Below are 26889 nucleotides of genomic sequence, written 5' to 3'. Positions count from 1 at the left end.
AGTATACTCTAGTCAGGAGGAGGGGTGCAGAAAGTAAACAACTATATGTCAGGTGGGGATAGTGCTATAAAAGCAAGGAAACAAACAAAGCAGGTAATAAGATGTATAGTGTAAGAAATGGTATTTTATATGGATGGTCAGGAAAGGTCTCCCCTTCATCAGAAACCTAGAGTATATGAGGAAGTAAGCCATTCAGAGCTTCCTGGGAATGAGAACTTAAGGCAGAGGGCACAGTATGTTCTTCATAAATTCTGGATATTGACTCTTTCCCAGAATATCTCTTACCTTTTGTGGTTGTTCATAGTGTCTTGTACAGAAGTTTTAATATTGTAGAGATCAAACTTGTCAATCTTTTCATATTCATGATTTCTGGGTTTTATGATTAAGAACTTTTCTACCCCCAAATCATAAATATATTTTCAAAGATTCACTTCTATTATTTTTATGCTTTGATTTTTAACAGCTTTCTTGAGGTATAATTCATGTATGATAAAATTTACCTAATTTGAGTATATAATCCAATGATTTTTAGTAAACTTAGAGTTGAATAATCATCACCACTATCCGGTTTTAGAACTATACTTTGATTTTGTTATATACAGCTTTTATTTATTTATTTATTTATTTATTTATTTATTTATTTGAGAGAGAGAGAGGTTGCACAAGTGGGGAGGAGGACAGAGGGAGAGAATCTTCAGACTCCCGGCCAAGTGCTGAGCCCAACTTGAGCCTTGAGCCCATGATCCTGAGATCAATACCTGAGATGATATCAAGAGTCTAGCACTTAACCAACTGAGTCACCCAGGTCCCTCTGTTATATGTAGCTTTTAATATGTCTAAGATTCATTTAGCTTTTGGTGTGAAGTGAAAGACCTAAACTTTTTTTTTTTTTAAGATTTTATTTATTTATTTGAGCAAGAGAGAGCATGAGTGGAGAGGGACAGGCAGGCTCCCTGCGAGCAGTGAGCCCAATGGGGCTTGATCCCAGGACTCTGGGATCATGACCTGAGCCGAAGGCAAATGCTTAATGGATTGAGGCACCCAGGTGCCCCTTTCCCCATTGATTTGAAATATCTCCCTTGCCACGTGCTCAACTTGCATGTATCTATGGACCTGTTCCTGGTCTCCCTGTTCCAGGGGTCAAAAGGAGACAGGGTTTTATTTGGTTCGTGGAGTTTTCAAAATTTGGGGATTTCACATGAAAACCCAGATTTCTGGCTTTTCTAGAAAAACCAGAAGATCCAGCAACTATCTGCTGGAAGCCAGTAGGGACCACTCATTTTAGATGGACATTGTTGACATCCCTTTTCCTTTCCTGGGAGGGGTCTTGTAACGTAAACAGCAGACGTATATGGGGACCATCCCAGGCAAACTGGGATAATGGTCACCATGCCTGCTGTCCCGACATAATTATTAATAGTGTCTCTTTTCTCTTAAAAGTTTCTGATTTGGGTGATAAATGGTAAGTCACAATCTCCACCATTCCTTATTGCATTACACCCAGCACTTCTCTTTCATTTATGTTACAAGACCCCTTCCAGGAAAGGAAAAGCGGAGGCAAGAAGGCAATCCTGACACAGAGGCTTGCCAAAAGAATGATTACATGGGCTCAGAGTAGAGAGAACATATTATCTGGTGGGGAGAAATTAGGACAAGTTTCCTCTGACAAAGGATATGATGTCATAATCTACCGATCCCTTTCCCTTCCATTATTTCACTTAACTTCACAACAACCCACTTACACAACTTAGCCAGTCTGTTATCATGCATTTTCTTTGTGTATGGATTTGCTGTCTTCTGCTATAACCAGCATTCCAAAACAGGGACCTAGTTAGTCTGCTCTGCTCTCCACTGTATTCATGACCGGTTCAGGGCCTCTAGGAACTAATTACTGGCTGAATAGGGTCCCAGGAACTACTCACTGAATGAAATAAAAGGGAAATTAAGGAGCAGAGAGCCGAGGTGCATCCGCACCGAGTCAGGGGCAGAGAGAGGCAGGCAGGAATCAGGCTAGGAGGCTTGATTCCTGGACTGGAGTCCAGAATTTTTCCCAGCCAATTGGCTGTAACCTCCCAAACAGGCAAGAAATGGGAGAGTGCGCACGCAGGGACTTGTCTTTGACCTCGGGGGACCTCGCCGAAATGCTGGACCGAGGGGTCCCAAAAGCAAGTGGCGCAGGAAATGCCACATCTCAATTTCGCACCTGCCCCCCACCCCAGAGAGCAAGACTACATATCCCAGTAGGCCCCGCGGGGCGCACGGCCCCTGCCACGCGGCTTGCGCCTCCGCCGTCGGCCCGCTGGGGGCGCTGCGGCGACCCCTCCGCCGCCCCGTAGAAATCTCCGCGGCCCCGGGGCCGCTTGCTTCCTGTTTGTCGGACGAGGAGACATGGCGGCGGCGCCGGCGGCTGCTGGGTCTGGGGCCGGCCGAGGGCGACGGGCAGCGGCAACGGTGGCGGCTTGGGGCGGATGGGGCGGCCGGCCGCGGCCCGGTAACATTCTGCTGCAGCTGCGGCAGGGCCAGCTGACCGGCCGGGGCCTGGTCCGGGCCGTGCAGGTACGAAGCCGGCCCGGAGGGGCGGGGCGGGGCGGACCGGGCGGGAGCTGGCGGGGAGCCGGAGAAGAGGCCTTTCCAGGCCTCCGCAGTACGGGACCGACCCCTCTTAGCTGGCCGCGGGGCCTCCCTGCAGGCTGTCCGTATGCTGTCAGCCGCCGCCGCGGGGCGGTGGGCAGCAGCCGGCTAGAGGCCCCGGTTAGGAGCCGAGCGGGCTTGGCTGCATCGGGCATCGATGGCGTGTACGAGTCCTGGGCCCAGCTCCTGGATCCTCCCAACCCTGCGCCACGTCTACACATCTGGGGGACCCTGAGCGAGTTTGCTTTAGCTTCTAAGAGCCTCGAGTTTCTCCCCCGTGAATTGGGTGGTGGGTCGTCATTGCAGCCCCCGAACGGTTCCTGCGCCTATCATAAATGTCATACTCTCGGAGAGGCCTTTCCTTGACACTATCCCCTACCCCACTTCGAAAGTAGGTCCCCATTGTTATTCAGTCACAGCCCTGAATTCGTTTCGCTCACATTACTTACTTGGTCTGTAATTCCATATTTCTTTGTTGTCTACCCTTCTCCTCGCCTGTATCCCACGTTAGGCTGAGCTCCAAAGGGTGCAGGGACTGTATCTGTTTTGCCAGTGTAGAGCGTCATGGTTAAGAGCGAGGACTTTGGAGTCAGGCCTGGATTCAAAGCCTTGCTTGAGCAAGTTACCTTTCGGTGCCTCACTTTTCTCATTTGTAAAATGGAGATGATAATTAGTAACCTGCCTCTTAAGGTGGTGTGAGGATCAATGGAGACAATTGTGTAAAGCGTTAAGTGCGTTTTTGTTGCTTAGTAAGGGTTGAAGGATAATCAGTCAGTTAATGCTGTACTTGGTATCTGGCTTATAATAGGCGCCCAATATATGATTAGTATTTTTTGAATGAATGAAGGACACTGCTTTGGGGTAAGGCAGGATGAAAAGACCTAGGCTCCTCGCTCCTGCTACCCCCTTTCATTCCCAGAACTTAGGTTGCAAACGCACCTGTAAAACATTAGCTTAATTTAAAGACAGCTTTTGCATATAGAAACTTTTTGAAGGCTACACAAGAGACTAATACAGTGGTTGGTGGGAGTCAGTGGCAGTTGGGTAGATGGGGGAGAGAATGGGAGTGAGATTTTTCACAGTATACTATATATATCTATAAACTTGAGCCATTTCAGTATTACTCATATGATTAAAAGGACAGAATAAAGATAAAACCAGGTGGTCTCTGTGTTAGCAGGTTACAGATGAAGAACCAGTTCTGGGTGAGCAGTGTTTTCCTGAACATCAGATAATCATAGTTGAGCAACTTTTTCCCCCTGCATTCTTCTCTATCTGCCTTAACATCCTGGAAAGACTTGCTCTTTAAACCAAAATGCCTTACCTAGCTGGGTTGTAGGGACAGGCAGAAAGGGAGCTAACTCACCTTCACTGAGCACATACTTCAGATCAAACATTGTGCAAGATATACAGTGTTTTCATTTAATCTTCAGGCTTTTGAATGAGGTGTCAGGACTCCTGCCTCAACATAGATGAGGAAACTGCGGCTCAGAAAATTTAGGTGATCTACTAAACACCCATCTTGCTAACCCTTTACATTCTGAGGGCAGTAGGGAGCCAACAAAAGTCATTCGGCATAATCAATGAGGCAATTTAGGACACTTAAATTGTTTCCAGTGCTGGATGACTTGGAATGGGAGGAGATTGGAGAAGTTCACCAGATAGAAGGGTGCTAGAATATTCTTGAGCCTGGTTCAGGGTGATTAATTGTGGTAATCAGGAGTTGTATGCAGGTGTGGAAGCTCTTTCAGAGGTTGAGATGGAGAGATCTTCCTAAAGCTCTGGTGAGGGTAGAGTGGGGAATTTCATCTTTCAAATGTATCCTTTCTTGGTAACTTTCCTTGATCTCTTCCTTGCCTCACACACCCCCTTTCCCTACATTAGAGGTAAATTCTTTTCTCACAGGCATTTCCATAGCACAGTAAGCATGTCCATTATGGCATGTGGTATACTGGGAAAGACCAGATTGAAAAAAATCTTAAGTTGTGGTGAACACGTGACATGAAGTTTCCCATCTTACCCATTTTTAAGTGTACAATTCATCAGTGTTACGTGTGTTCACATTGTTGTGAATCAGAGCTCCAGGATTTTTTCATCTTGCCAGTTTGAGACTCTATACCCATTAAACAACTTCCCTCCCACCTCCTTTCCCCCAGCCGCAGACAACTACCATTCTACTTTTTGTTTCTATGAATTTGACTACTTTCGATACTTCATAGAAGTGGAATCAAAGAGTATTTGTCTTTTTTGTGATTGGCTAATTCCAATTAGCTTAAAGTCCTCAAAGTTCATCCATGTGGTAGCATGTAACAGGATTTCCTTGGAGAAGACTGTATTTTGAAGGAAGGTGGACCTAGATTGAACCCTAGTTCTCTCACTTACTAGTTGAGTGACCTAGGTTATGTTATTTAAACTTCCTGAAGCTCTGTTTCCTTATTTCTAAAATGGCAATAATAATATCTGTCTTACAGGGCTGTTTGGAGGATTAAGTGACATCATATGTCTAAAAAGCTTGGCCAGTGTGAGGCAATAGTAGATGTTCAGTAAATAGTTGCCATCAGCTTGTAGCTGTTAGACTGGGCTTCTTAAGGGACTAAGGGACTTTGTCTTCTTAAGGGACTTTGTGTCTGCAGAGCCTATAAACAGTGTCTGGCCCTTGATAGCCAGGACTCAGAAAATTGTTTGAATTGGAATACTGTTGGTGAGGGCTCATTCTTCCTCCTCCTCAATCCTGTCTCTACTCCTAAACAGTCTCGTGGCTTTAAAGAGTTCTAGAGTCATATATCCTAGGTTTGAATCCCAGCTCTGGTACATACTTGCTGTCTGTGTTCGGGCAAGTTACTTAATCTCTTTATGCCTCAGTTTCTTCATTTGTAAAATAGGGCTAATCATGAGACCTATCCTGTAAGATTGTGGTAAGGATCAAGAGAGTTTATACATATAAAGCACTTAAAATGGTGTTTTAAAATGTAGTAAGCATGCTGTAAAGTTTAGCGAGTATTGTTTAACAAATTCCCTATATTCTGATTTATCCTAAATCTATATTTCCATCCAGATTTCTCCCATTAGCTCCAGATGGTTATATCCAAATATCTTCTCAACACCTCCACTTCGATGTCTAGTGGACATCCCAAACTTAATATGTCAAATAAAATTCCTGATTCCCTGCACTCTAACCAAACCTGATCATCCCCAACTCTTCCCCATTTCCCTAAATGGGATTTAAGAGAAGTCTGGGAGAAGACTCCAGACCGCATGATTTAGAACGGGCCTGTGCTACGTGGGTTTTAGTGTATTTTCTTTTCTCCCATTTAATTTGTCCTCTTCAAGGTAATAAAGTAATGCTGGTGTAATGCTTTAGTGTTTACAGAGCTTATGTATGTTTATCAGCACGTTTGATCCTTACAGCAAATTAGATCTTACAGATCCCTTGCTTAAAGCCTTCCAGTGGCATCCCACTGCAGTTAGAATCAAATCCATATTCCTTAGAGTTGGGTGCACAAGACCTGCATGATCAGTAGGAGCTGAGGGAAAGGGGTAGACTAGGCAAACCCTAGGCTCAAAGCAGAGTAACTCAAACAGGTCATGACCCACCACCCCTAGAGCTAATCCTTCGGTTTGGCAGTCTGGTGGCAAACTAGGTTATGGCATCCTCATTCTATTTCCCAAATGCTAATCATTGCTTCCTTCATGATTACTGGCATATCTAATTTCTACCTGAATGTTACTTACTTCATACTTTTTCTTGAGATTGACCCCTCCTTTTTTTTCTTTTTTTGTTAATTTCAATAAGCACAACTTGTTTTAGCCTCATCCTAAGCATTAGTATTTGTGACACCTAGGGGTTTAAGTCAAATACAGCCTTCCCTTGCCTGTTAAGGGTAATTTGGTATTGAAAAACCCCAGGGTAGGATAAATTCTCATAAATTAAAAATAGAAATACTATTCATTTTAACAGGAAGTTTTTGTACTTACAAACTATAAAATTCACTCCTAATTATATTAAAACAAAACAAATCCCATTAAAGTGGACACAAGTATTCCTTGGTTAACATTTATAATCAGAATAACAAAGTAGTTAGGTTATTCATCTTCATGAATTATTATTATTTTTTTTAAAGATTTTATTTGACAGAGAGAGAGAGACAGCGAGAGAGGGAACACAAGCAGGGGGAGTGGGAGAGGGAGAAGCAGGCTTCCCACAGAGCAGGGAGCCCGATGTGGGGCTCGATCCCAGGACCCTGGGATCATGACCTGAGCTGAAGGCAGACGCTTAACGACTGAGCCACCCAGGTGCCCCCTTCATGAATTATTTTTAAAGACCGCTATTTACTTGCATTTAATATGATATTGTAAGACATAAGGTATCTTACACTTAGGACTAGGGCACCTCAGTCAGTTAAAATCTGTCTTCGGCTCAGGTCATGATCCCAGGGTCCTGGGATCAAGTCCCACATTGGGCTCCTTGCTCAGCGGGGAGCCAGCTTCTCCCTCTGCTCCCTGCCTCTTGCGTGCTGTCTCTCTCTCAAAAATAAATAAATTAAAAAAAAAATATCTTACACTTAGGACTAAACAAATAAGATATACATATATGTTTATGAAATTCAGCCTTTGTTTAAAAAGAATGCAGTAAAGAGAAAATAAGTCAATGAAAACTAAGTGTCTGGAAATGTCACATCCACTGAACAGTTGACAGCTTAGGCAGCATGATGTAAGAGATTATCACTGCTATAAACTGTCAAACCACAAGTACTCCAAGAGAAGAAACCCATACAACACCTGCCAGTAATTTAGCTTTGAAGATGACTGGATTGGTGGCTCTTTCATCACAGTACTCAGCTGTTCACAAGGAAAACAAAATCCAAATGATTATTTTTAAACGGGAGTAAAAGCCTTGTAAGACAATGTAGATGTGGTAAAAGAAATTCCTTGTGTAGTTGAATATTTGGAATACGATAGGAAAGCTCTCTGGGTATGGTGAGCCTTGTAATTAAAAATGGCTGTGCCCTGCCCCACTTTTTACCCCTCAATTCTACCCTCCCCACACAGCCACTGTCCATACTGTAGCTGTTTATTTTGCAGGGGAAGGGTTCTGCAGGAAACAGGGTAGCCAGTATTTCTAAGTAACATGCTTTTAAGGCTATTTCTTGACTTTTCAATTTTAGACATTATCAGTTTTCTTCCCTTGTAAACTAGGATTTAATTCACAACACCCTATGCCACATATTTCTTTTTCATTCTCCTAATATAATTATATCACAATTTGGGCTGTTGGTGTTAAGTATATGATGATGATCATGATGATATCATTGTTTGCAGTAGAGCCATATAGTATACAACAGTATATGCTTTGTATATTTTTTTGTTTCCCTTTGAGTTAAAAGCCACTGTCTCCCCCACCCCCCATTTTTTGAATTGAGATACAAATATAGTAGAATTCACCCTATTTAGTGTATAGAGGCATACTCTGTTTTGTTGTGCTTTGTCTATTGTGCTTCATGGATACTGCATTTTTACAAAATTGAAGGTTTGTGACAACCTTGCATCAAACAAGTCTATTGGTGCCATTCTCCAACACCATTTGTTTACTTGGTATCTCTGTCACACTTTGGTAATGTTCACAGTATTTCAAACTTTCATTATTATTACGCTATAGTGATCTGTGATCAGTGATTAAGACTTGCTAAAAGATCAGATGATAGCATTTTTTAGCAATAAAGTATTCTTTAATGAAGACATGTACATTTTTTTAGACATAATGCTATCTCACACTTAATTGACTACAGTGTAATGTAAACATAACTTTTATATGCACTGGAAAACCAAAGAAGTCATTTGACTAACTTTATTACAGTGGTCTGGAACCGAACCCACAATGTCTCCGAGGTGTGCCTGTTAGTTCTAGGAGTTTTAACAAATGCAGTTGTGTGACCACCACTATAGTTAGGATATAGAAAATTCCCTTGTAGTAGTTAACCCCTTCCCTATCCCCATCCTCTAGCAACTGCTCATCTGTTTACTGTCCTAGTCCTGTGCCCTTTTACAGACTGTCATTGCAATGGAACTGTACCATATGTAGCCTTTGAGTCGGCTTCTTTCACTAGAATAATCTCATTAAAAAATTTTTTTTTTATTTGCTTTGCTTTTTGTGTGCTTATAATTTAGTCCCAGTTCTAAAACTTTCTTTTTTAAAAAGAAATCCTTCTTGGAATTCTCCATCTTCCTCCCAATTTGAATTAGGTCCTTGCTAGGACAGCTATATATCTGAATTCTTGGGATTTCCTTTCACCAAATTCAAAGCGTTTTATTTTCTTTTTTTATGTTTTAGATCCTTTGTTTCAAGAATCCTGTCTTTCTTGGGGGAGTGCATTCTCTAGTAGCCTCCTAAGAAAGAGTACATGAGAAGTGGCTTTTTTTTTTTTTTTTAAGTTTGCATGTTTGAAAATGTCTTTTATTCTTGTATATTAAGTTTAGCTGGGTATAAAATTCTAAGTTGGAGGTTATTTTTCCCTAAATTTTTAATGCTGTTAATTCCATTGTCTTTAAGCATTTGGTGTAACTGTTGAGAGGTTCTGTTCTGATTCCCATTCCTTAGTATATGACCTATTTTCCCACCCCTCACCCCCTGAAAGCTTTTAGGATCATCTCTCTCTCTGGCATTCTGAAATTTAATTATGGTGAGTCTTTCTTTTTATTCATTGTGCTGGACATTTTTGTGTAGATACACATTAAAATGTGTAACAACTAAAAAATATGTAACAACTATGAAAAAGTCATGTCTATCACCTGACATTAATTTCCTCTGTAAAATACACTGAATGTTCTCTTAGGGTCCTCCTCATTTTATTTTTTAATTAAAAAAAATTTTTTAGGGTCCTTCTATTTTTAAAAGCCATTTTCTCTCCTACCATCAACTATGTAGCAGCCAGCCAGATCACCTCTGTACCTCTAGTCTGCAGCTCTACTTTTCCTCCTCTCCAAATGTAATTACTAGCCTGACTTCTAATATTTTATTTAGGTGTACTAGTTTTTATGCTTTACATAAATAGAATTAAGCAGTATGTACTGAATCTGCTTTCTTTCAATATTTGTTAGATTCATTCATGATAACGGTGAAGCTGTAGTTCATTAATTTTTATTGCTGTGTAGTATTCTATTAACAAACCACAATTCATTCTACCTTTGATGAGTATCTGAGATTTTTCCAGTTTGGGGCTTTTATGGGTACCACTTATATGAGTATTCTTGTATGTGTCTCCTGATGCATATATGCACAATTTCTTTTGGGTATATACTTAGAAGTAGAATTGCTGGGTTATAGGATATGCATAGGTTCAACACCGATAGCTGTTATCGAACACTTTCCCAAGTGGCTGTACTAGTTTATAGTCTCACCAGCAATGTATGAGAGTTCCTGTTGTTTCATGTTCTCACTAACCCATGCATGGTGTTGCCAGTCTTTTTAAATTTGGCCATTCTAGTGTTTGTGTATTGGTATCTCATTATGGTTTTGGTCTGTGTTTCCCTGATGACTAATGAAGTTAAGCACCTTTTCAGAAGTCTGTTGGCCATTTGTGAACATCATCATCTTTTGTGGATGGCCTGTTTAGATCTTTTGCATATTTTTCTCTATTGGGTTTTTTTTTTTCTTTTTATTGATTTGAAGTTCTTTTCATTTTCTGGATATGAGCCTTTATAATGATGTTTTATAAATATTTCTCTCATTTGGTGGCTTCCCTTTTTAGTCTCTGAAAAGATCTTTCAGTGAACACAAGTGCTTAATTTTAATATAGCTCATTGTATCACTATTTTCCTTTATGGTTAGCACTTTTTAGATTCAATTTAAGAAATCTTTCCCTACCCTAAGGATCATGAAGAAATTCTGTTTATTTTCTAGAAGCTTTATTGTTTTGCCTTTTACATTTAAATATATGTTCCATTTGGAATTTATTGTTGGATGTGGTGTAAGCTTGTCCATAAAGATAATCCAGTTGACCCCACATTATTTATTGAAAAGTTGCTTTTTCCACCAGTGTGCTGTGGTATCTGTTTTCATGTCAGTTTCCTGTCTATTTTTTTTCCCACTGGTCTGTTTATTCTTGTGCTGATATCACTTTGTCTTATTTTCTGTAACTTTATATGTGTTGATTTTGGCTATAGTGTATTGAATAGGAGTGGCTTCTCCTGCTTAGTTATCTTCAAGAGTTCCTTGGCTCTTCTTGGCCCTTTGCCATTTGCATATACATTTTAGAATGAATTTGTACATTTTTACAACAAAATTTTGTTTGGGATTGCATTCAATCTATTGAGTACAATACAGTCATTCTCTCCCTTCCCCTTCCCTTTCCTCCCCTCCTCCTCTCTTACCCCCTCTTTAACTGTAGGTGTAATATAAAAACAAGATTGATTTTATGTCATTCTTGTATTTACATGGCCCTTATATTTTAATACTTTACCTTTAGATTCTTTTGGATTGTATATGTATACAGTCATTTGCAAATATCATATCTACAAATGAAGGTTTTATCCTTTCCAATCTTATATTTTTTCTATTTCTTCCCTAACTGTGCTGCCTGAGTTGAAGTGGCATGTTCCTGATCTAAGAGGGGAAGCCTTAAACATTTCACCACTAAGTATAATGTTTGCTCAAGGTTTTCTGCAGATACCATTATTTGTTCACTTCTTTTTTCAGTTTATGATGTTGCATCTTACAAAATGCTTTTTCTGCATCAATTGAGATGTTCATATAGTTGTTCTTTATGTTTTCAGTGTGATGAATTACCTGTTTTTCCTTTGTTTGTTTTTTAGAGGTCATATCTAAGAAATCATTGTTAATCTAAGTTTATGAAATCTATGTCCATGTTTTCCTCTAAAAGTTTTATAGTTTTAGCTCTTACATTTAGGTCTGTGATCCATTTTGAGTTAATTTCTGTATATGCTATGTATAAAGGAGTCCATCTTCATTCTTTTGCTTATGGATACCGGTTGTCCCAGCAACAGTTGTTGAAAAGACTTTTTTTTCCTCATTGAATTGTGTTGACACTGTTGTCAAAAATCAGTTGACCTAAATGTGGGGATTTAATTTTGGAATCTCAGTACTATTCCATTGATCTAGTTTAACCTTATGCTAAAGTCTTGATTATTATAAGCTTGTAATAAACTTGGAAATCAGTAAGTGTGATTCTTCCAACTTTGTACTCTTTTTTCAAGATTATTTTGGCCATCCTGGGTCCCTTGCATTTCCATATGAATTTTAATATCAGGTTGTCAATTTCTTTAATGAAGCCACCTGGGATTGTGGTAGAAACTGCATTGAATCAATATAGGAAGTATTGCCATTTTAGCAATATTAAGCCTTCCAATCTATGAACATGGATAGCTTTCCATTTATTTAGACTTCCTTTAATTTCTTTCAATGATTTTTTGTAGTTTCATTTTATAAGTTTTGTATTCCTTCTGTTAAATTTATTCCTAAGTGTTTTATTATTTTTGGTTTCATTATAAATGGGACAGTTTTCTTAATTTCATTTTTGGATTGTCTATTGTAAGTGTGTAGAAATTTAGCTAATTTTTTTGTATATCGGTTTTTATCCTACAACATTGCTGAACTCATTTATTAGCTCTAATAGTTTTATATATGGGTTCCATAATGTATTCTATATATAAGATCATAGGATGGCAAATATAGTTTTACTTTTCCATCCAGTTTTCCATCTGGATGCCTTTATTTCTTTTTCTTACCTAATTGCTCTGGCCTGAATCACTAGTACAATGTTAAATAGAAGTGGTGAGGATCAACATCCTTTCTTTTTCCTGATCTTAGTGGGAAAGCATTCAGGCTTTCACTGTTAATTATGATGATAGATGTGGGTTTTGGGTAAATACCCTTTATCAGGTTGATTAGATTGATTAATTTTCATATGTTGAACCAACCTTGCATTCCTGGAATATACCTTGCTTGGTCATGGTGTATGATCCTTTTTGCATGTTGCTGGATTTGGTTTGCTAGTGTTTTGCTGGGGATTTTTGTGTCTTTATCCATCAGAGATATTGGTCTGTAGTTTTCTTGTGACATCTTTATCAGATTTTGGTATCAGGGTAGCAGAATGAGTTGGGAAGTGTTCCCTTTTCTGTTTTATGGAAGAATCTGTGAAGAATTTTTAGTTTCTCTTTAAATGTTTTGTAGAATTTACCAGTGAAGCATCTAGACTTGGGCTTTTCTTGGTAGTTTTCTTTCCTTTTTTCTTATTAAATCACTGATTTAACTCTTCTTGAGTCAGTTTCAGTTTTTTTGTGTCTTTCTAGGAGTTTATTCATTTCATCTAGGTTGTATAATTTGTTGGCATATAATTGTTACTATTTCTTTATAAACCTTTTTATTTCTATATGTTTGGTAGTAATGTCCCCTCTTTCATTCCTGAATTTAGTTACTTGAGTCAGTGTTAAGTTGGTCATTATAACTAAAGTTTTAATTTTGTTGATCTTTTCAAAGAACCAACTTTTGATTTTGTTTGATTTTTCTTGACTATTTTTCTGTTCTCCATATCATTTGTTTTTGTAGTAGTATTTATTTCCTTGTATTTGTTTGGGGTTTGGTTTATTCTTTTCTAGTTTCTCATGGTGGAAGTTTAGATAATTTATCTGAGATATCTTTCCTTTTTAATATAAATGTTTATACCTGTAAATTTGTAAACACTACTTTTGCTGAGTCCCATAAAACCATGTTTGTTTTCTTTTTTTTTAAATGTCAAGCTCTTTATTTTTTAAAAAATTTTTTAACTTTTTTTTAAGATTTTATTTATTTATTCATGAGAGACACGAGAGAGAGAGAGAAGCAGAGGGAGAAGCAGGCTTCCCGCTAAGCAGGGAGCCCGATGTGGGACTCGATCCCAGAACCCTGGGATCATGACCTGAGCCGAAGGCAGACGCTTAACCATCTGAGCCACCCAGGCGCCCGTTTTTTGTTTTTTGGTTTTTTTTAAAGATTTTATTTATTTGACAGAGACACAGCGAGAGAGGGAACACAAGCAGGAGGATTGGGGTGGGAGAAGCAGGCTTCCTGCCGAGCAGGGAGCCTGTTGTGGGGCTCTGTCCCAGGACCCTGGGATCATAACCTGAGCCAAAGGCAGACGCTTAATGAATGACTGAGTCACCCAGGTGCCCCCCCATGTTTTCTTTTTTTCCTTTCAAAGAAAGGAAAGATGGTTTCCCATTGTGTTTGGACTTGCCTTGATTTGAACTAGCTTGAATGATACGAAATTGCTGATATTCAGTCTTTTTTTTTTTTTTTTTTTACCTACAGAAATGGTAGTACCCTTGGTTGTCCCAAATAGATTACTCTCACAAACATTTCATTACCTCTCTATTAACTTCTGTATTATCTTATTTTTACCATCTGAGAAAACAAGCTCAGGAAGGATAATGGGATTTGTCCAAAATCATAGGACTAATATGCGTCAGGATAGACTAGGACGTTATTGAAGACCTGCATGTGCTGTAATAACAGTCATAAGGTGCTTTTGATCTGATCGAGGGACAAGTGTATATGAAAATAATTCACATCCAGCCCCTGGTTAATGATATGTCCTAAGAGTGTTAGTGGAACTGTGCCATAAATTGATTAATGAACCTGTCATTAGACTAGGTTCCTTCAAACATTTACTGAGTCTCTGTTCTGTGCCTGGCATTCTTTGAGAGAGAGAAGGTGGGCACGATAAACGCAACTGGTACCTACTCTGAAGGAGCTTGTGATGTACAGAAGGAGGGGGACAAGTGAATCAGTAATTATGATGCAGAAGAAAAGTGTTAGGTAAGGCCTCAGAGGAGGGTCACTTATTCGCTTAGAAAGGAGAGAGGGGAGGGGTGCCTGGATGGCTCAGTTGGTTGAGCATCCAACTCAGGCCCTGATCTCAGGGCTGAGGTCATGACCTCAGGGTCACGGGATTGAGCCCTGCATTGAGCCCCATGTCGGGCTCCATGTCAGGCTCCATGTCGAGCTTCATGCTCAGTGTGGAGTCTGCTTGAGATGCTTTCCTCCCTTCTTCCCCTCCGCTCCTAGTGTGCGTGTGTGCATGTGCGCTCTCTCTCTCTCTCAAATAAAAAAATAAAATCTTTTAAAAGGAAAAAAAGAGAGAGGGGAAGACCCAGCAAGGAACATTTCTGGTTATTTGGCTTACACTTCAGAGAAGGAGAAAGAGCTTTCCAGGTAAAGACAGGGAGAGGACATTTTAGGCAAGGAAGAACGTGTGCAGAGAGTCATAGAGAACATGTGCATTTGGAGCTTGGAGCGTGCACTGGGAAAGAGATGAAGCTAGAGAGGAGGGTAGGTGATACATAGGCTGCTGTGTCACAAGGGAAGGAGTTGGACTTTTCGCTTGTAGGCTGTTGGGGAGCTTTTGAAGGTTTCTAGAAAGAGACCTTTGAATTATTTGTGCTGGGTGTGTTTAGGAGGCAGCTGCTTTCCTTTGCCGTGCATGCTAGTAGTTCATTCCTCACCAGTAAAATGTTCCTTTTTCTTTTTTTCTTTCGACTCACAGTTCACGGAGACATTTTTGGCAGAGAGGGACAAACAGTCTAAATGGAGTGGCATTCCTCAGCTGCTCCTGAAGCTGTATGCAACCAGCCACCTCCACAGTGACTTCATTGAGTGCCAAAACATCCTCAAGGTAACTCTTAGGGGCTTTGGAAGGGTTGCGTTCAAAGCCTCGGTGACACAGATGTCTGTTTTTTTCTCCTTCAGTGTACTTTTTAAAATAGCCTGTTTTTAATGTGTAAGCTGTAGAAAATTTGGGAAATTCAAAAAAAGTACAAAGAAGAAAATAAAAATGAACTATAATCCCACCACCCAGAGATATTCACCATTAAGTTCCCTCTGTCTATCCTTCTGGGCTTTTTTTCACACTTGTTTTGTGGCAGTGCTTGCTTAATTTGGGAGGCCAACACTATGTCCTGGGATTGGGATGACATTCTTTTTGAGCAGGATTTTTAAAACTCCCATATTGCTAAAGGTTCAAGGAAGTAGCCTTGTGGTTGTTGATCCATTATGACCAACATAAGAAGATGAAGGAACTGGGGTTGATGGTTGGGAGAGGGATGGAAGAGTGCAGAGAGATGCTAAGGCACTTGTTCTCAAACTTGAGTGTGTATCAGAATCACCTGGAAGGCTTGGTAAAATAGAGTGCTGGGCCCCATGCATCTGCCCAGAGTTTCTGGATCAGTAGGTCTGGAGTTATTGTATCTAAACTTTAGCTTGGGGGGGGGGTGGGTCCAAATTTGAATTTAGATCACCAGTACTAGCTGCAGTTAAAACCCGTGCAAGTTATGGTTGATCATAATGAAACTTGATATAATGTTCTTCATAGGTAAAGTTTTGATTATTATATCACGTAAGTCATTTTCAAATACAGTAGGCAGCAAATAAGTTTTACCTTTAAGAAGAGATGTTTTGTCTGTACAACTTTTCTATAAATTGAAAATCATTTCTAAATAAAAGTTTATTTAATTAAAAAAAGGTGTTTTGTATTCTTAGTATTATAGTTTGGGATAGAAATAATTATAGTCTTTTACACTTGTTTGAAAACTCTTTGCAAGGAATTATACATTATTACACTTGATTCCTGCAAAATCTGAGATACAGGGTAGAAGGAAAGAGAAATTTAACATTTGTGAGTACTTGCTGTGTGATCACTATCTCTTTATTCATCGAACACATGCTTCTTTGAAGCCTGTGTACCAGGTGTATTTAATTCTTATGGTAACTCTGTGACATGGTGGTATACTTATTTGTTTTAGTCCAGAATAAGTTTGATTGCAAGTGACAGTAACCCACTCAGACTAGCGAGAAAGATCCTTTATCATCTCACATAACTGGAGAACACAGGTGTGAATTCAGGGGGCTGAACAGGGTTAAGCTATCCATTTCTTATCTTGACATCTGTGTTTGGTCTCATGTTTCTCCACGTGATCACAGCTCTAGGGTGACATTTCTATAACTTGGGCCAGCCACTGAGGTGAGGGGGCTGAGAGACTATTGATGAGGCCTGATCACCTGCTCCTGGGGCTAGCACTGAGGTGCTTGGTGGCAGCCGCAGCAGAACTCTGTGGAAAGTGGTGAGGGGCCTTTTCCCCAAGGAAATGGGGTTTTTACTTGAAGAAGAGAAAAAGAGATAGTGGGCAGGCAAACCCAGATGTCTTCTACAATTCCCTTTTTCAGTTGAGAGAACAGCCTCAGCAATAAGCCACCCAAAGCCTGTGGCTATCACATGATGAGCCCAGATTTGTCATCCTTCTAAGGCCAGCTTCCACTGTACCATGTTGCCAGCAAGAATTACTGCCTAGTTTTATAGTTGAGAAAAATGAGACCCAGAGAAAGTGGTTCAGTCTTTAGTAAGTGGTTCAATCACTGATTACGTGAGCCTGGGCAACTTTGTGATTTTGCTTTTCATATATAAAATGGGTAAAACTATACTCATTTCATTGAATTATTTTAAGGATTAGATGGGCTAAAGTATCAAAGTCTGGTGCCCAACATAACAGGTTGTCTGTAAGAGTTCTGCTTTTTCTTGGTGTGTGGTACCTGGACCAGCAATATCAGCAGCACTTGGGAGGTTGTTATAAATGCACATCCTCAGGCCCCACCCCAGGCCTCTTGAATCAGAAACTCTGCAGGTGGGACTCAGCCGAATGGGTTTTAACAAGTCCTTCAAGTGATTCTGATGTTCACCGCTGTGTGAGAACTGCTGCTCCAGCCCATCGTGTTCCATCTTCCCTCAAGATCCCTGAAGAGAGCATAAGAGTAGGGTCCTGGATTCTTCCCACACTATCTCCTGTTTCACCCCAAATAGTTACTTTTTCTTCCATAAGTGCAAACTCTGGAGCTAGACTTCCTAGATTTAAATCCTGGCTCTGTCACTTACCAGCTGTGTGACCTTGACAACTTCTTTGTATCTCATTTTGCTTATCTATAAAATTGGGATAATAAATTACTGTTATCTTGTAGGTTTGTGAGGATTAAAAAGGGTCATGCATGAAGTACTTAGAACCATATCTGGTACATAATAAGCATTAGATAATTGAGCTATTGTTACTATTCAAATTTTGATCATCATATTAGCTTTTCTGTAAGATTATTTTTTTCTATTGTTGTTCATTGGGGGCTATCTTTGGGCTCATGGGCATTCAGATTGTGACGAAAATGCAAACTGATGTTTTGGTGTGTGGTTCTTCTTGGATACTAAAACTGAAAGTCTCTGTATACTTTTTTTAAATTAGGAAATTTCTCCTCTTCTCTCCATGGAGGCTATGGCATTTGTTACTGAAGAGAGGAAACTTACCCAAGAAACCACTTATCCAAATACTTATATTTTTGACCTGTTTGGAGGTGTTGATGTAAGTAGTTGTTCATTATTACTACTGCTTAATGGCTTGAGTATTTAACTCTTGAAATGGGAGAAATGAGACATTTCAGAATTTATAGCAAACAGTTCAGAATTTTAATCTCGGAAGCTCAGGGGCACTCACCTGTGTTGAACACCATAGCTTTTACATGAGAAGAATTGATTTATTTGAGTTGATAATATATCCACCTTTTTCTTTTTTTAAGGCACAAAGTGAAAGGTGTGTCTCCTATCCCCCATCCCTTCCTCAGAGGCAGCTGTGATTTCTAGTTTTTCTGTGTCCCTCCAGAGATGTTCTGTGGTAATGTGTGTGTGTGTGTATGTTTGTGTGTGTGTGTGTGTAAATAACCCCCACTGTTCTCACCTTAGATTTATTTTCTCCCCACATATAGGTGGCATACCCCATATACAGATACTGCTCTGTACCTTGCTTTTTCCATGTAATTCTCTAGCTTGGGGATAGATGCAGTATATGTAAATCTGCCTCATTATTTTAAATAGCTATATAGTATTCCCTGGTATAATTATACCGTAATTTATTTACCCAGGCCCCAATTGATGGGCATTTAGAGTTTTCTCACACTTTTCCTTTTACAACAGGGTTGCAGTAAAGGTTTTTGTACATGGGAGTATATACCTATGGGATCAAAACATGTGTGCTTTATTGTTTATAAACTCATTAATTATATACCTAAGAGGTTTTATCAGCTTCTATCCCCAGTAACAAAGTATAAGAGTGTCTGTTGATCCACACCATCACCAACACAGTGTATATATATGGGTTTTTATGGACTGTGTTATTGAAGTCTTGCTTATAGAAAAGTACACCAGTAATTTCCAGAAACAAAAGAACTTCACCTTTGTCACTGCCACCCAAATCATGAAATGGAACATTACCAGCCCCCAGTAGCCTTCTTTACCAAATGGTACATTTTAAGTAAATTTTAAATATTTATTAAGTAGATATGAGAAAAATGGTATTTCTTCAGTTTCTTAAAAAGCTTTATTGAGATATAGTTCACATACCATACAATTCACCCATTAAAGTATACAATTCAGTGGTTTTTGGTAAATTCATAGATACGTGCAACCATCACCACAGTCAATTTTAGGATATTTTTATCACCCCAGGAAAAACTCCATATGTTTTAGCTATCACTCCCCTATACACCCCTATCATAGGCAACTTTTATTCTATTTTCCATCTCTATAGATAAGCCTATTCTGCACATTTCATCTGAATGGAATCATGTAATATGTGGTCTTCTGTTACTGACTTCTTTTACTTAGCTTAATGTTTTTACTTAGCTTAATGTTTTCAAGTTCATCCATGTTGTAGCCTGTTATCAGTACTTTATTCCTTTTTATGGCTGAAGAATATCCATGGATATACCACATTTTGTATATCTGTCAGCTGATGGACTTTTGGGCTTCTACCTTTTAGCTGTTAAGAATAATGCTGTTTTGGGGCTCCTGGGTGGCTCAGTCAGTCAGCCTTCAGCTCGGCTAGTGATCCCAGGGTCCTGGGATCGAGCCCCACATCATGCTCCCTGCTCAGTGGGGGGCCTGCTTCTCCCTCTGCCTGCAGCTCCCCGTGCTTGTGCTCTCTCTCTCTCTCTCAAATAAATAAATAAAATCTTAAAAAAAAAAAAAAAGAAGAATGCTGCTCTTAACATTTGTGTCCCACTTGCTGTGTGGACGTATGTTTTTATTAATTTTGGGTGTATACCTGGAAGTGGATTTGCTGGTAACTCTTAACGTTTAATCTTTTGAGGACCCTTTAGACTGTTTTCCAAAGCAGCTGCACCATTTTACATGCCCACCTATGGTGCATGCAGGCGCTTATTTTTCCACATCCTTGTCAACATCTGTTGTTATCTGTGTTTTTGGTTATAGCCATCCTCCTGGGTGTGAAGTGGTATCTCACTGTCCTTTTGATGTGTATTGTCTTTTTTTTTTTTTTTTAAGATTTTATTTATTTATTTGAGACAGAGAGAATGAGAGAGACCGAGAGCACATGAGAGGGGGGAGGGTCAGAGGGAGAAGCAGGCTCCCTGTTGAGCAGGGAGCCCGATGCGGGACTCTATCCTGGGACTCCAGGATCATGTCCTGAGCCGAAGGCAGTCGCTTAACCAACTGAGCCACCCAGGCGCCCTGATGTGTATTGTCTTATGGCTAATGGTGTTGAGCATCTTTTTATGTGCTTATAGGTCATCTGTATGTCTTCCTTGGAAAATACCTCCTTTTCGTATTTTTTTTAGAAAGATTTATTTATTTTAGAAGAGCACTCATACCTCGTGGTGGGGGAGGGGCAGAGAGACTCTTCAAGCCGACTCCCTGCTGAGTACAGAGCCTGACAGGAGCTTGATTTCACAACCCTGAGATCACGACCTGAGCCAAAATCAAGAGTTGGCCTCTTAACTGAATGAGCCACCTAGGCACCCCTCCCTTTCCCGTTTTTTAATTGGGTTGTCTTATTATGCATTCTAAGAGTACTTTAGATATTCTCTTCATAGTTTTTAAAATTTGCATTCTTCTATCAGTGGGATTGTGTGTAAATTAAATGCCTGCAGGGACTGTGGAGAAGTGGAGAATGTGGTCCCTTTTATGGGGAAATGACTCTTTAATGCCCATTAATTGCGGTTGCCATAGGGGATGTGGGAAATCTAGATTCTTACGTAAAATCTCCCAGTTTTTCAGTAGGTGTGGACCAAATGAAATGTCTGTGGGCCAGGTGTAATCCATAGCTTGGCATTCAGGAACTTTTCATTTATTCATTGATTTAGTTCATCTTCCACTTGAATTTATATTCTGTGTGGTTGAGCATCTTATGCCTTTGGATGATTGTGAGAAGTGAGGCATCTCTTTTGAAAACTGTTTAGTATGCCTTAAACCTTAAAGATCATTACCCATTTTGCCTTGCTTACATTTCTGTAAATCTCTCATGAAGACATAAGTCAAAATGAGATGAAACTTTGTATACGAAGATGCTTAGTGTAGCTTCATATATAGTAGTTAAAAGTGTCCATCAGAAGGAAGGTAATTTTTGTTCTCTGTAAGGTCAGTGGTGATACAGTTGATTTACTAAATTAGTTTTTACCCTAATTCTTATTTTTTCCTTTTTTCTGCTTGCTTTGCGTTTGTACCTCTTTTTCCAGTGTCTCAGTATGGAAGATTAGGTTACTGGTTTGAGATAATTCTTTTTTGTTTTTTGTTTTTTTTTAAGTATAGGCATTTACAAATCTATAAATTTCCCTCTAAACACTGCTTTAGCTATATCATAAGTTTTACTGTATTCATCTATCTCAAAGTATTTTCCAGTTTTCCTTGTGATTTCTTCTTTGACTCATTGATTAATTAGGATTTGTTTTTTAATTATCCACATTGGTGAATTTCCCAAATTTCTTTGTTATTAATTTTTAATTTCATTTCATTGTGGTCAGAGAATATGCTTTGGTAATTTCAGTGCCTTTTAATTTATGAGGCTTGTTTTATGGTCTAATATGTGATTTATCCTGGAGAATATTCCATGTGTGCTTGAGTTGAATGTGTATTCTGTTGCTAGGCAAAATCTTCTATAGATGTCTGTTAGAGCTTGTTGGTTTTATAATGTTCAAGTCTTCCTATTTCTTTGGTGATGCTTAGTTGTCCATTATTAAAGGTAGGATATTGAAGTGTCTTATTTTTGAATCGTTTGTTTACTTCAGTTCTGTCAGCTTTTGCTTTATGTACTTTGAGGTTTTGTTGTTAGGTGCATGTATTTATAATTGTTATATCTTCCTGATGACCATTTTCTCATAATAAACTGTCCTTTGTCTCAACAGAATGGGTTTTTAAATGCATGCTTATTGTAAAGAGTTTAAGTAAAAATCGTGTTGTATTAAAAGTATGTAAAATGAGGGGCGCCTGGGTGGCTCAGTTGGTTAAGCGACTGCCTTCGGCTCAGGTCATGATCCCGGAGTCCCTGGATTGAGTCCCGCATCGGGCTCCCTGCTCAGCAGGGAGTCTGCTTCTCCCTCTGACCCTCCCCCTTTCATGTGCTCTCTCTCTCATTCTCTCTCTCTCAAATAAATAAATAAAAAATCTTTTAAAAAAAAGTATGTAAAATGAAAAATGAATGCATATCATCCCCATCCCCCATAGAAATCTGTATTAACGGTTTTATACGTGTATCTTTTGAAATTCTGTTTAATTAACTTAATGTCTGTAAAAGAACATAAATGTTCTTAAAGCAAAAGAGGAATCCTCGTGATAATGTTCTATAGCTTTTATTTTTTTAAAGATTTTATTTATTTATTTGACAGAGACACAGCGAGAGAGGGAACACAAGCAGGGAGAGTGGGAGAGGGAGAAGCAGGCTTCCCGCCGAGCAGGGAGTCTGATGCGGGGCTCAATCCCAGGACCCCGGGATCATGACCTGAGCCGAAGGCAGACGCTTAACAACTGAGGCACCCAGGCGCCCTGTTCTATAGCTTTTAAAAAATTAAAGCCACATTGGATCCCAGAGATTATCTAGTCCAACATGCTTATTTTTTTAAATGAGAAAGCTGAGGCCATGGAGGGACATTGACTTGCCCAAGTTGATATGGGGACTAGGTGGCTGAGCTGTGACTATGGTTTCCTGGCCCTTGGTACAGTGCTCATTCCCGCGAGCCTCACCACCTTCTGGCTGTGTTGGGAACCAGAGGGTCTTTCAGTACTATGACAGATATTTGGGTCATCAGTTGTCATGGCAAAGATTGTTTTATAAGTTGTGCTTGGAGTTAATTTTGAAGATTTTACCCAATTTTCTTCTCTTTCATTGTTAACTTTTTTTTTAATATATAGCTCCTTGTAGAAATTCTTATGAGGCCTACAATCTCTATCCGGGGACAGAAACTGAAAAGTAAGTATACTTGTGAGCCACTGGTCCTCCTTTCCCAGCTTGCTGATATGATGTGGTTCTAGGGGCTTCTCTTGTTTTCCCTCCTAGCTCAACAGTGAGGGTCTGCCTTCCGTTCAGAGGCAGCATGCACTCTCCTCCCCCACCTAAGAGCTCTCTTTCTTCATTTTGTACTGGGTAGAAATACAGATCTGGGGCTTTAAATGAAAACGTGTGAAAGCCACTGGGCTAAAAGAATTGCATCGTTGTAGTTTCTAATAGTCCGTGGGCCCAGCTTTTGTGTTTTCTCTGGAAATTCTTATTTCTCCTATCTAGTTAATTGAGGGAGTAACGAAGAGTAACCTGGTAAGATCATTTATTTGATTTTAAAAAGTATACATACATTTTTTGTTGTTGTAAGGGTGATATGTGCTCTTGGTAAAAAGTTTAGTCATTACCAGAAATGGTAAAGGTTAGAAAGTCAAAGTGTTTTGGTAGCATATTATTTCTTAAGCTGGGTGTTGGGTCTATGGGTATTATTCTGTTATCCCTTCTTGTAACTTATACACATGTTACAAATATTATTTTCAGGTATTCAGTATTTAAGAAAAAAAAGTAAGAGCACTCTGGCACAAGCCAGAGGTCACAAAAATACATACATACATACATGCCAGAAATCACTTTTAACATTTGACGAATGCCCTTCTACAAACATCGCATACATATTTTTTTTAATTGAAGTATTTTTATTTTATATACAATGAGCTAGCATTAAGGTAGATATCTTGGATATCTGCAGGTGAGGTAGGTATCTTGGATGACCCATTCAAAGAAGTTTACTTAATCCAACTAAATGAAGCCTATATCCTTCGTGTACTGACAGAAATACTGGTGGCCCATATTGAGGCTGTATTTCCTGATCAGACTGTACCAGTTTGAGCATAGGCGGCAAGAAGGAGAACCGTGGGCAAACTTCCTAGGATGGCTCCAGGAGAGCTGCTGGGGACCCATCTTGCTCTCTCAGATGCAATGAGGCAAAAGGAAAAATACGTATTTTTTTAAATTGAAACCCCCCCCCCCCTTAACTCAAACAAACGTATTATGTAAGGCCTCATTTGTATGTGCAGCAATGTAAGAAGTTTCATATTTGTCTTTGATGTCTCAGCTTTGTACTCTATCTAAATTGGTTCTTCGTATTCTGTCTACACTGATAGCAAGTAGCATCTTGTAATTGTCGTGTATTTATTCTCTCTTCCTCCTACTGGGTTTAGAGACTTTGTCTTTTTTTATTTTATTTTTTTTTCTTTGCTAACCACTGTGTATTCTTTATCTGCTCTAGAGTAGATGGTGAATAAATATTTGATGAATGAGTGAATTGCAATTCCTTTTGAAAATGAAAGGTCTAGAAATGCAGAGATGCACTGATCTGGTATTCCAACCTACTCTGAAGTCATGAGATAAATGAAAAAGCCCCCACAGGTTGAAGGGTAGTGATAAGGGATGTGGGACATCTGCATTGTCTCCAGATTATATCAGATAACCCTTCTGGTCAGGCTAGTTTGGCAGGGCTGCCCATTGATATCTCAGAGGGAGACCTAACATTTTAGAGTTTGTGGCAACATAGGAATGAATGGAAATAGTTTTTAAAAATAAAAGTAATGCTGAGCAAAAACACTTTGTTGATGGTTCATACTCAGTTTTATCCTCTCCAGGCTCAGGGGTCATAAAAATTGTTTCCTTTTTGTCGTATTCCCCATTCCTGCTCACAGAGAAATAGCTAGTTCTTTGTTGGAGTTAATAGGTCAGGCATTAAGAGACCTTTCCCCAACAGAAATAACAAAAAGCAAAACAAAAACACACTTGTGAGTCTTTAGTAAAAATGATACCCTTATTTGCTGCTAGTAGAACCTTCAGTGGAAATCTGTAACGTGCAGTCAGGAAGCTTACACTTTGGATTCTAGCAGTTCTGCTTTTGGAAGTGTTTCTCGAGGAACCGACGCAACACAAGCAGAAAAAGGCTACACATACATATATGAAATTGTTTGTTTTTAGTCTATTTAAAAAACAAGAATCCCCCGAAAACCCTGGCCATAGTCTAAGCAAACTACAAAGGGAACATGGCTATTAAGAGATGACACCACAATAGGTTGAAAGTATGAAGACTATGGAGCTTAAGAAGAAAATGGCTACTCCATCCAACCAAAAATCAGTATACAAATTGGTTTGTAGGTTCTGATGGGCATCGTGAAAATCTTTGGTAAGCAAGGACTGGAAAGAGGTATGCTAAAAGGAAATAATCATCTTGGAGGGGATTGTGAGGAACAGTTCTAAGGTTCAAAAAATTTAATTCTGTTATGCCATATTTTCAGTGAGAAAAATAATCAATTATTCCCCCTTCACTTTCAGTAAGTGATGAAATGTCCAAGGACTGTTTGAGCATCCTGTATAATACGTGTGTCTGTGTAAGTATGCCTGCCCCTGGGGCCCCAGTTATGTCCCCGCCACATCTGCAGTGCTTGAGAGGGGAAAGTTCAAGTGGGGGTGGTGGACATGAGAGCTATCCTCAGACATGCGGGTATTGGACTTACTTATGTGGGCCTGAGAACCAGCACCAGCAGGTGGAAATTGTGGGGAGGCAGAATTTCATAGAAATTGTTGAGTCAGGGCTGCTCCAGCAGGTAGTGATCTCCTTTAGCCCTGGAGCAGACGCTGACCAATCATTTATCAAGTGGATACATACACTGGAAGAGTGTCTGTAACCTTTAAGATATTATTTCTGTTCCTTCATTTTCCTTGTTAGAAAACAAAACCGGAACCAGAAGCCCCACCAATGTATTAAGCAGGAGACTCTGCTTGGTTGACCTCTGAAAAGGAAAGAATGGTGAATAAAACAGCAATTTGGTAGAAAGGAAAAAGCCTTGCACTTAGTGCTAGAACTGGATTTGGAGTTCTGGCTCCTGGTTCAGTGCTTATTAATTCACCTTCCTGAGCTTTAGTTTCTTATCTATAGAGTGCAGTCAGTAATCTTACTAGCATCGTAGGCTTGTTGTGAGGACTAAGTGGGATGATAGATGTGAAAGCACTTAGTAAAGCAACATACAAGTGCTAGTTTTTGTAAGACACCGTACCTGTCTTTTAGGAACTTATGTTGTCACCTGTATGCAGTGAATCATAATACTCGCCAGAATGAAACAAATGCTCCTATAGAAGTGAAACCTTTATGTTATGAAAATACAACGGAACATTTAATTCCATTTCATTTCTGGCCGCATTCAGAAAGATTTCAGGCATTCTTGTGATATGTAAAATCTACCAAGATCATAAATCATAAATTTAGAAGTAGGTAAGAAAGAAAAGTGTAGAACAAGGTGAGGGTATAACATATATGCAGGAATTGGGCTGACCAGAAAATCATCTGTCGTCTGGATGGGGCACAAATTTGGGTTTAAGCTTCTTACCAACCAACACAAACAGGGAAGTAAGTTTCAGCACTTAATACAGTTCAGCATCTGTAACAGTCCCATGCAACAGAAATCCAGCATGAGTCACTTAAATTATTTTAAGGGGCGCCTGGGTGGCTCAGTCGTTAAGCGTCTGCCTTCGGCTCAGGTCATGATCCCAGGGTCCTGGGATCGAGTCCCACATCGGGCTCCCTGCTCAGCAGGAAGCCTGCTTCTCCCTCTCCCACTCCCCCTGCTTGTGTTCCTGCTCTTGCTCTCTGTCAAATAAATAAATAAAATCTTAAAAAAAAAAAATTATTTTAAATTTCCTTATAGTCACATTTTTTTAGAAAGGAAGAAAAGAAGTAGGAAGAAATAGGTGAGGTTAATTTTAATAATATATTTTATTTAGCATAGTATATCAAGATTATTCCAATATGTAAATAATGTAAGTAATTAATGGGATATTTACCTCCTTTTTTGTACTAAGCTTTCAAAATCCAGTGTGTTTTTTATACCTGGAGCACATCTCAGTTCAGACTAGCCACGGTTCAGGTGTTCA

The 26889-nt window shown here is 39.5% G+C and overlaps 1 protein-coding gene across 2 annotated transcripts in view; it reads left to right on the top strand.

Annotated features, from left to right (window-relative positions):
- Positions 1-2352: 2352 nt before the first annotated feature.
- Positions 2353-26889, top strand: part of TRPC4AP (transient receptor potential cation channel subfamily C member 4 associated protein) — a 65773-nt gene continuing 41236 nt past the window's right edge. For both annotated transcript variants that reach the window (XM_045885655.3, XM_045885654.3), the window contains exons 1-5: positions 2353-2556; positions 15168-15296; positions 17902-18018; positions 22854-22911; positions 25294-25349. In XM_045885655.3, coding sequence (XP_045741611.1) covers positions 2389-2556; positions 15168-15296; positions 17902-18018; positions 22854-22911; positions 25294-25349 — 528 coding nt within the window. In that variant the 5' untranslated portion in view covers positions 2353-2388. The remainder of the gene's footprint in view (positions 2557-15167; positions 15297-17901; positions 18019-22853; positions 22912-25293; positions 25350-26889) is intronic.

This window comes from Mirounga angustirostris, unplaced genomic scaffold, assembly GCF_029215605.1.
Source record: "Mirounga angustirostris isolate CCGP_5_RB_7025 unplaced genomic scaffold, mMirAng1.0.hap1 SCAF_10, whole genome shotgun sequence".
Lineage (NCBI taxonomy): Eukaryota > Metazoa > Chordata > Mammalia > Carnivora > Phocidae > Mirounga > Mirounga angustirostris.
Note: the sequence above shows the minus strand (reverse complement) of the source record. Positions and strands in the feature narration are given on the sequence as shown.